Below are 11,291 nucleotides of genomic sequence, written 5' to 3' on the forward strand. Positions count from 1 at the left end.
TGCATAAACTCGTAATGGGTTTTAAGACACTTGTTAGTTCGTAAGTTAGTCATTTCCAATTGTACATTATCATTTTCCTTAAATGGCTTTGGTGGTACAAACGAACCCAACAGAAAAAGTCCAGCAGCAGTAGTCGCTCTACTACAAGCTACATATAGCGCTGATCTACTCATGCGAGACTTCAAATGGACTGCAACTTTTTCATATGTCGCTCCTTGGCTTTTATGAATAGTTATGCCCTCTGCCGGTACAATAGGAAACTGCTTACGATCAATATTTACGTGTTCATTACGTTTATATTGAAACGTTTTTACACAAATATCTATTGGAGTCCATAACTGTTCAGACGGATGCCTTCTTTTGGAACGAGCGATGGCTCCTGTATTTTCTTGAGGAAATTTGATCCAAAGAGTAGAAGGCTTTCTCGTTGAGCCGATGAAATTTACTTCCATAAGTTGACCAGTAGCTCCATTTACCAGACCATCACTGGTGTCAATGTTTACTGTTACCATGTATTTAGCTGTAGTTTTTAGTATTAGCTGATATGGTAAACCTTGAGTTTCAGAGACTTTAAACGTTTTAACAGATTCCTTGATCCGGTTCCTATTTTCGTCTGTTAAGCCAGTGGATTTGACAAAATCACATGCGACTGATACAACCTCTTCTGTAGGAATAGAATTCAGCTTCAATGTATTGTAAATATTTACTTCGTCATTAGAACAAAAGAGATGAATCGCTTCATCAGGTACGGCAGACGGAGATACAATACGTTCTCGTAAGAGACAAACATCATCATTTGTCATTTGCCCTGAAGCCATGTTATTTAAGGCAATAGCGAACGACTGATCTTCTCTTTGTCGCATAATCTCAGTAAGTTCAAAATATTTGAATTTATCCCACGTTGTAGTTCCATATATTTCAGCATATGGATCAGTCGTTGGTGCTGCAAATATCCAACGATCGCCAACGGGTGACAGCTGTTTTAAGTCTCCAAGTACAAGAACGGATACACCGCCGAAATATTCAGTGCTTTTGAAAATTTGTTTCATTCTTGCATCAAGATATGAAAGCATTTTTGCTCCCACCATCGATATTTCGTCAATTATCAATAATTTTAAATTCATAAGTTTAGTATACATTGAATTTAAAGCATCAGGACCTAATGGTCTCAACTCAGAGCTTGACTGATTGACGGGAAGAGAAAATACTGAATGTAATGTGGCACCGCCAATACCAAAAGCTGCTTTTCCTGTAGGTGCTGTTAAAAGCACTTTAATTGAAGTTGGGTCAGACCCTGGTATACTATTCAGCCTTCTATTTACTGTTTGATAAATAGCTGATATTAGTCTACTTTTTCCGACGCCAGCACCTCCACTAACAAATTCATAAAATACGGATGAACATTTTATATTGTGGGAAAGATGTGTCAAGTAGAGCTTCTGTTTCGTATTTAATGTGCGAACCATATTCAGGAGATCCGACTCAGAAATCAAAGGAGGAAGTTTAATAATACGCAATGATGTTTCAGAAGTTTCAGCCGATGTACCATCACCCTCCGTATTTAATATATTAACGTTTGGATCTATTTCTGGTACTCCAAGAACTCTGAATTCATCATCAATATTACCTGCTTCTTCGTTGACATCTTCAATGCTGTCTTCATCTCGTAGACGCTGAAGAATATTTTCGAGTTCTCGATCCTCAAAGACATCGTATTTTTTTCGGTTGAACTCAATACTTTCTTTTAAAGCGATGCATGTGGCTTCGTTGTCGTTATGCAATAAATCAAGTTCCTCATTTCTCCAAGGATGGAACAGCATTACGAGTTCTCTAAAATAGTCGCTTCGGTGAGTATTTACATTATATCGCCGGTAACGAATAACATGAGGTTTAATTTTTTCCTGCACAAAGCCACTATTATCCTTTAACTTAAATATGCGTAAGATTTGCTCAGCATTTTCTTCAGGATCTTGCTCTTCGTAATCTGCTTCCCTGTTATTGGATCTTCGAGATTTTGAATACTTATAATTTGCTGCGAAGTCTGCCAAGCATATATGCTCTAGTTCGTCTGGTCTTTGAACATAATGTTCCAAAATACCAACAGCATAAATGTCTGATGAATCTGGTGGCAAATTTTGTAGTTGTTCTCGAGGTCTCAACAGAAATACTCGCTCTTCTGGTCGACCAGTATTTATATAAACCTCGGCATTACTACTCTCTGAAAGCCGCATCCCTAAACAGCAATATGTGGCCTCTTGAGCTGATATTTCCGTACCAGAGATAAATTTATGGGCAATATGCTGTAGCTTTTGCTTTATGGAATGATTGCCAGCTCTAATTTCTTCAACAGCATCTCGAAGTATTCTGGATACACCACGATTGGATTTATTAATGTAGTTAATAATATAACTACAGCACGCATAAGGATCTAGGATATATTGAATATCCATATTTGCTCTGTGCAGTGACAATATTGTTGGATTGTATGCATTGACCATTTTATCTTCGAACCTTCTTTTTAGGAAAATTTTAGGTTTTTTTTAGCGACGATCTAAGAGCTAATAAATAGTTCTCATACGTTAGATTTATATTTTCATGTGACAAGAAATTTTCAAAATTGTTTAATTGAGAGATTTGTTCTGAATCCAAATTTGCATTTAACATGCTTTGAATTCTATCATAGCTCTCTTTTAATTCCTGAATATTTTCACAGTTTTCAGGAAGCGGCAATAAAATTTCTGTTGCTGGTAGCGGCGGATATGGCATACCATAACGACAAATCTTTTCACCACGATATTCTCTAGTACAAGAACGATTGTGGTTGTGACGCTGATAAGCAATATATTCTTGTAACTGTTCATCAGATCCATTAGTAGAAATATATTTATCTATGAAACTAATGACAGAAGCAAAAGAAGATGAATTAGTAAGGTCTATTTTAGGAGCATCCTTTAGCCAGTACATGCCATGTATGTGAGGTGATCCACGTTGTTGGAATTCCACTCTCCAATAGTATTTCTCCACAAAATGTTCATCGAAAATCCCATCATTCATTTTAAATAGAGAAAACAGTTGCCGGAAACGGAAATCGAAGTATCGGGAGCAGGTTATTGCATCACTACGAATCAATCGAGCTTTTTCTGAGAAGGACAAATTTGAAGCATCATCTTCAGAAATATCGATGTTGTCCACAGTTTTCGACAGGATAACTAAAAGCTCCAACCATTTAGTTTCGGCTGCAGATAAAGTTATGAAAAATGTCGGAAGGCCAAATTGTCTAATCATAGCAACGGCTTTCTTCTTTTCACCTTCCCAGTGAGCTGGTGACGTTCTTATACCTTTAAGAATACGATATCCGTCATCGTGTTGGATTAGACTATTCATATATGAATCATCCAATGCGTTTCTGGCAGTAACATTTCCAGATCGCGTGTGTTTCCTCAGAGCGATTGACATTGCACTTTTAATAGTTAAAAGCTCTAGCTTTTTGTAACTATAAAGTATTTTATCCACTCTACAGCATCGTCTGTCATAACGTCGGAGCTCGGAGCGCACAATTTTTGAATACGATTCCGCACAGGAACGTTTTTTGCCGCAATAGATAGATACAAATGCTAACTCTTCAGAATCAGCATCAATTATCATATCTATTGGTCGGCGTCCTTCACCTGGAGCCATTACAACTCGTTGGTGAGGTACATTTTCAACAGCTCTACACTCAAGCATTGTTTGTTGGCCACCTGGATTGAGATTTTCTATTGCATATTCATCGGTATGCGGAATATCATCCATAGTGGCTTCATTCGATACTTGGTTTTGGAAAATATTGTCAATTGCTTCCCGGTCTTCATGATTGGCCACAAAAGGCACGACCTGTGAAGAATTAAATCCTTCAAACCAACTTTCGTCAATTGAAATTCCATGTTTGATATACAACTCGGTGTTAATCAAATATCTGGCCGCATCAATTACCTTCGCTGGTCTTATTGTTTCAGTCATGTAATCATGCTGATATGCCATGCGTCGTTTAAGATGCAATTGAATCACCTGTGCTTGGTCAAAGTTCCTTGGAAGGGACGTTACTGTTTCACTAACAGATATCGGTACGTTAACTACTGCGCCACGAATAGCACTTTGCCTTTCGAAACCTAACGCAACGATTATCATGAAAGGTAATCGAGCTGTGACCAATCGTTCCTCTACCGACGTTAAGTCTTTTAGAGAACTCGGAATGTCTGGAAAATCTAAACCGTTTGATAGACATATATTCGGTTTTTTCCCATTCTTAATTGCTCGACTACAGGTTTTACAAAAAGTATATGAGCCATCAACGGAGGGAAACCTTTCAGATAAATAAAATACGTCATTAATAAAATTTAAATTTGACATACCTGATTTTTGCAATGATTCCACCTGGTGAGGAAACCATAAACCGCCACAGCATGTACATATCCTTGTAGGTCCTTGTTTTATAACTTCATTGTATCGCTGGAACTTCAGTTGATTTCGTCGTGTAATTAATCGCGCTGACTCCTCTTGCCTTTCTTCATAAGAAATACTATTTCTACGCCTTCTGCTTCGTTCCGCCTGTTGCGTGTTGACCCGAAATCAATCATGCGACTGATACAACCTCTTATGTAGGAATAGAATTCAGCTTCAATGTATTGGGGTTTAGATTTCTTTGTTGCTCCTCCTCATGAAATAGAGATGAATATTCGCTTCAAGAGATGAAGGTACGGCAGACGGAGATACAATACGTTCTCGTAAGAGACAAACATCATCATTTGCCATTTGCCCTGAACCATGTTATTTAAGGCAATTCAAAACGACTGATCTTCTCTTTGTCGCATAATCTCAGTAAGTTCAAAATATTTGAACTTATCCCACGTTGTAGTTCCATATATTTCAGCATATGGATCTCGTTGTCGTTGGTGCTGCATCCAACGATCCTCCAACGGGTGACAGCTGAACAGCATTTGAACGGATACACCGCCGAAATATTCAGTTCTTTTGAAAATTTGTTCATTCTTGCATCAAGTATGAAAGCTGCTCCCACCATCGATATTTCGTCAATTATCAATAATTTCAAATTCATAAGTTTAGTATACATTGAATTTAAAGCATCAGGACCTAATGGTCTCAACTCAGAGCTTGACTGATTGACGGGAAGAGAAAATACTGAATGTAATGTGGCAAAACTTGCTTCTTCGCCAATACCAAAAGCTGCTTCCCTGTCCTTTGTTGAAGTTGAAAATGCCCTGGTATACTATTCAGTCTTCTATTTACTGTTTGATAAATAGCTGATATTAGTTGCCAGCACCTCCATCATATAACAAATTCATAAAATACTCTCTGAACATTTTATATTGTGGGATGTGTCAAGTAGAGCTTCTGTTTCGTATTTAATGTGCTATAACCATATTCAGGAGATTCAGAAATCAAAGGAGGAAGTTTAATAATACGCAATGATGTTTCAGAAGTTTCAGCCGATGTACCATCACCCTCCGTATTTAATATATTAACGTTTGGATCTATTTCTGGTACTCCAAGAACTCTGAATTCATCATCAATATTACCTGCTTCTTCGTTGACATCTTCAATGCTGTCTTCATCTCGTAGACGCTGAAGAATATTTTCGAGTTCTCGATCCTCAAAGACATCGTATTTTTTTCGGTTGAACTCAATACTTTCTTTTAAAGCGATGCATGTGGCTTCGTTGTCGTTATGCAATAAATCAAGTTCCTCATTTCTCCAAGGATGGAACAGCATTACGAGTTCTCTAAAATAGTCGCTTCGGTGAGTATTTACATTATATCGCCGGTAACGAATAACATGAGGTTTAATTTTTTCCTGCACAAAGCCACTATTATCCTTTAACTTAAATATGCGTAAGATTTGCTCAGCATTTTCTTCAGGATCTTGCTCTTCGTAATCTGCTTCCCTGTTATTGGATCTTCGAGATTTTGAATACTTATAATTTGCTGCGAAGTCTGCCAAGCATATATGCTCTAGTTCGTCTGGTCTTTGAACATAATGTTCCAAAATACCAACAGCATAAATGTCTGATGAATCTGGTGGCAAATTTTGTAGTTGTTCTCGAGGTCTCAACAGAAATACTCGCTCTTCTGGTCGACCAGTATTTATATAAACCTCGGCATTACTACTCTCTGAAAGCCGCATCCCTAAACAGCAATATGTGGCCTCTTGAGCTGATATTTCCGTACCAGAGATAAATTTATGGGCAATATGCTGTAGCTTTTGCTTTATGGAATGATTGCCAGCTCTAATTTCTTCAACAGCATCTCGAAGTATTCTGGATACACCACGATTGGATTTATTAATGTAGTTAATAATATAACTACAGCACGCATAAGGATCTAGGATATATTGAATATCCATATTTGCTCTGTGCAGTGACAATATTGTTGGATTGTATGCATTGACCATTTTATCTTCGAACCTTCTTTTTAGGAAAATTTTAGGTTTTTTTTTAGCGACGATCTAAGAGCTAATAAATAGTTCTCATACGTTAGATTTATATTTTCATGTGACAAGAAATTTTCAAAATTGTTTAATTGAGAGATTTGTTCGGAATCCAAATTTGCATTTAACATGCTTTGAATTCTATCATAGCTCTCTTTTAATTCCTGAATATTTTCACAGTTTTCAGGAAGCGGCAATAAAATTTCTGTTGCTGGTAGCGGCGGATATGGCATACCATAACGACAAATCTTTTCACCACGATATTCTCTAGTACAAGAACGATTGTGGTTGTGACGCTGATAAGCAATATATTCTTGTAACTGTTCATCAGATCCATTAGTAGAAATATATTTATCTATGAAACTAATGACAGAAGCAAAAGAAGATGAATTAGTAAGGTCTATTTTAGGAGCATCCTTTAGCCAGTACATGCCATGTATGTGAGGTGATCCACGTTGTTGGAATTCCACTCTCCAATAGTATTTCTCCACAAAATGTTCATCGAAAATCCCATCATTCATTTTAAATAGAGAAAACAGTTGCCGGAAACGGAAATCGAAGTATCGGGAGCAGGTTATTGCATCACTACGAATCAATCGAGCTTTTTCTGAGAAGGACAAATTTGAAGCATCATCTTCAGAAATATCGATGTTGTCCACAGTTTTCGACAGGATAACTAAAAGCTCCAACCATTTAGTTTCGGCTGCAGATAAAGTTATGAAAAATGTCGGAAGGCCAAATTGTCTAATCATAGCAACGGCTTTCTTCTTTTCACCTTCCCAGTGAGCTGGTGACGTTCTTATACCTTTAAGAATACGATATCCGTCATCGTGTTGGATTAGACTATTCATATATGAATCATCCAATGCGTTTCTGGCAGTAACATTTAATAGTTAAAAGCTCTAGCTTTTTGTAACTATAAAGTATTTTATCCACTCTACAGCATCGTCTGTCATAACGTCGGATTCCGCACAGGAACGTTTTTTGCCGCAATAGATAGATACAAATGCTAACTCTTCAGAATCAGCATCAATTATCATATCTATTGGTCGGCGTCCTTCACCTGGAGCCATTACAACTCGTTGTGATTATTGTACATTTTAATCTGGTATTCAGTTTGTGTAAATATCATCCATAGTGGCTTAAATCGGATCACAAAAGGCACGACCTGTTTAAATCCTTCAAACCAATCAATTAAATTCCATGTTTGATATACAACTCGGTGTTAATCAAATATCTTGCCGCATCAATTACCTTCGCTGGTCTTATTGTTTCAGTCATGTAATCATGCTGATATGCCATCATATGCATCAGTATGCCTCTCAGCCATTCTAAATCATAAGAACTAGTTGTGTTAACAGCATCACGTTGCCTCTCAGCCGGAATTCTAAATTCGGAATCCTCTCTCATATGAGTATGTGCAGCAGCATCACGTTGCCTCTCAGCATTTCTAAATTGCTGACTTTGCCGACGTAGTCTCCTCCATTCTGCCCCGTATGACCGTCGAATAGGATTATTTTGCGTAGTCCTCAGCGAGTCTCGCTCTTCTTGCATTATATTCCTAATAACACGTCGGCGTGTGGCAGCACTCTGTTTCCGGGTTCTTGGCATTTTTAGTGTTCACCGTTTGAAATGTATATTAATACTGATTGCGTGAGTTGCGAATAACGTCATATAAATAATATCTAATGGAGAGTGCAACCAGGTAAATTTATACATACAGGTACCTTCGCCGATAATACCTTTTTATACTAGTATGTAAACAATAACAGATTAGCTATAATGGATTAGTTATAATCCTTTGCAGGTAGATAATATACCTGCACGGATATTCGCTAATCTGTTATTGTTATTTATTAATCTGGTATTCCCAATTTAAGAAAAGGTGTAAATAGATGTGGTAATCAACACCCACATGTTTCTACCTGTGTTGTTTACAACATTTATTACCACAGTAACTTTGGTATCATAAAAGTAATAAAAAGTAACGTGTTGCATTGGCATCCATTGTGAAACAATCATAAAACTGAAATTTGACATCATGTGCTAAATAAATGAGTTGTGCCAAATTTCATTCGATTGGGATCATAAATGCGACCTGTAACTTGTTTACAATTTTACATGGACGGAAAGACAGACGGACATAAAGCGACTCAGAAATTGATTGTATGCATATTCTTAAAGGAAACCATGCTTCTATCAGTTAGTTACAGACATATGCACAAAGACATTATACTCTGTACCACAGAGTGATGAGGGATATAATAACGTCATTATAGATTCAATTTGATACGTTTTGAAAAAATTTGTGTCAATCGGACAAAGATTAGGAGTTTGGTGCACCATTTACCTAAAATCGGACGCAAAAATATATGTGGGAGCTAACTCTAAATCAGAACCGATTTTCACGAAATTTAACACACATCATTCTAGACTTATATCAGTACGCTATGCCAAATTTCGTCCAAATCGAAAGATATACAGGGACTTTAGTACACCATTTACATTAAATCGGACGAAAATATATATGGGAGCTATATCTAAATCTGAACCGATTTTCACGAAACTTAACACACATCATTCTAGGCTCAATTCAGTACGTTATGCCAAATTTCCTGCAAATCGAAAGATATATAGCGACTTTGGTGCACCATTTACATGAAATCGGACCAAACTATATATGGGAGCTATATCTAAATCTGGACCGATCTTCACCAAACTTGGCAGGCATCATTCTACGCTCAATTCTGTACGTTATGCCAAATGTCGTGCAAATCGAAATATAAATAGGGACTTTGGTACACAATTTACATGAAATCGGACGAAACTATATATGGGAGCTATATCTAAATCTGGACCGATATTCTCGAAACTTGGCAGACATCACTCTAGGCTTAATTCAATACATTATGCCAAATTTCGTTCAAATCGAAAGAAATATAAAGACTTTGGGGCACCATTTACATGAAATCGGACGATACTATATAATGGGGATTTACCCAAAAGGGGGCGAATGTTAATAATTTTTGGTAGAAAGATTTGTTACCATATACGATGCGCTCAAGAACCCCAAAAATACCGAAAATTGGGGGTACCCTTATATGGGGGATATCCGAAAAAATTCACCTATATTTATAATTTTTTGTGGAGAGATTTGGTACCTATTAAGAACTCGAAATAGTAAATTACAGCCAATTCGGTGGAAAACTACGATCAAAACCCCCAAAATACTGAAAATTAGGAGGTTCCATTATATGGGGGCTACCAGAAAAAGTGGACCTATATTTATAATTTTTTGTGGGGACATTAAGTACCAAATAAGAACCCAATGTACCAAGAACCTCAAAATACCGAAAATTGGGGGGTACTGTTATATGGGAGCTATGTCTAAAAGTGGACCGATAAATCCCATCTTCGAACTTGACCTGCCTGCAGACAAAAGACAACCCTATGCAAAATTTCAGCACCCTCTTTCAATTCCTTTAGAAGTTAGCGTGATTACAACAGATGGACGGAGGTCGGACAGGGCTAGATTGTCTTAGAATTTTACCCTGATCCGAAAAAATTCACCTACATTTATAATTTTTTGTGGAGAGATTTGGTACCTATTAAGAACTCGAAATAGTAAATTACAGCCAATTCGGAGAAAACTACGATCAAAACCCCCAAAATACTGAAAATTAGGAGGTTCCATTATATGGGGGCTACCAGAAAAAGTGGACCTATATTTATAATTTTTTGTGGGGACATTAAGTACCAAATAAGAACCCAATGTACCAAGAACCTCAAAATACCGAAAATTGGGGGGTACTGTTATATGGAAGCTATGTCTAAACGTGGACCGATAAATCCCATCTTCGAACTTGACCTGCCTGCAGACAAAAGACAACCCTATGCAAAATTTCAGCACCCTCTTTCAATTCCTTTAGAAGATAGCGTGATTACAACAGATGGACGGAGGTCGGACAGGGCTAGATTGTCTTAGAATTTTACCCTGATCAAGAATATATATACTTTATAGGGTGTGAAATGAATATTTCGGTGAGTTACAATCGGAATGACAAAATTAATATACCCTCCATACTATGGTGGAGGGTATAAGAAGGGGGTTATATGGGGACTACCCCAAAAAGGGGGCGAATGTTAATAATTTTTGGTAGAGAAATTTGTTACTAAATTGCAGGAAATTCGGTTGAAAATGCGCTCAAGAACCTCCAAATACCGAAAATTGGGGGTACCCTTATATGGGAGCTATCCGAAAAAATGGACCTATATTCATAATTTTTGGTGGAGAGATTTGGAACCTATTAAGAACCCAATGTACCAAATTTCAGCGTATTCGGTTGAAAATGCGCTCAAGAACCCCAAAAATACCGAAAATTGGGGGTACCCTTATATGGGGGAAATCCGAAAAAATTCACCTACATTTATAATTTTTTGTGGAGAGATTTGGTACCTATTAAGAACTCGAAATAGTAAATTACAGCCAATTCGGTGGAAAACTACGATCAAAACCCCCAAAATACTGAAAATTAGGAGGTTCCATTATATGGGGGCTACCAGAAAAAGTGGACCTATATTTATAATTTTTTGTGGGGACATTAAGTACCAAATAAGAACCCAATGTACCAAGAACCTCAAAATACCGAAAATTGGGGGGTACTGTTATATGGAAGCTATGTCTAAACGTGGACCGATAAATCCCATCTTCGAACTTGACCTGCCTGCAGACAAAAGACAACCCTATGCAAAATTTCAGCACCCTCTTTCAATTCCTTTAGAAGATAGCGTGATTACAACAGATGGAC

At 37.3% G+C, this 11,291-nt stretch overlaps 1 protein-coding gene across 1 annotated transcript; it reads right to left on the bottom strand.

Moving 5' to 3' along the window:
* Positions 1 to 5,361: 5,361 nt before the first annotated feature.
* Positions 5,362 to 7,556, bottom strand: LOC133329165 (uncharacterized). Its single transcript, XM_061537659.1, has 3 exons — positions 7,420 to 7,556; positions 6,529 to 7,356; positions 5,362 to 6,313 (listed from the first exon to the last, which is right to left on the bottom strand). The coding sequence occupies exons 1-3, from the start codon at positions 7,554 to 7,556 to the stop codon at positions 5,362 to 5,364; spliced, it is 1,917 nt and encodes a 638-aa protein (XP_061393643.1).
* Between the last annotated feature and the right edge of the window lie 3,735 nt (positions 7,557 to 11,291).

This window comes from Musca vetustissima, unplaced genomic scaffold (genome assembly GCF_032173495.1).
Source record: "Musca vetustissima isolate MV318-11 ecotype Yass unplaced genomic scaffold, APGP_CSIRO_Mvet_v1 utg33336, whole genome shotgun sequence".
NCBI classification, from domain to species: domain Eukaryota; kingdom Metazoa; phylum Arthropoda; class Insecta; order Diptera; family Muscidae; genus Musca; species Musca vetustissima.

Excerpts from the sequence above, each read along its gene's own strand:
- LOC133329165 (XM_061537659.1), bottom strand. The coding sequence starts at position 7,556 with ATGGCTCCAGGTGAAGGACGCCGACCAATAGATATGATAATTGATGCT. Across the intron at positions 7,357-7,419 it reads ATGACAGACGATGCTGTAGA|AAACGCATTGGATGATTCAT; the intron begins GTGGATAAAATA and ends TGTTACTGCCAG. Across the intron at positions 6,314-6,528 it reads CATGAAAATATAAATCTAAC|AATACTTCGAGATGCTGTTG; the intron begins GTATGAGAACTA and ends TGGTGTATCCAG.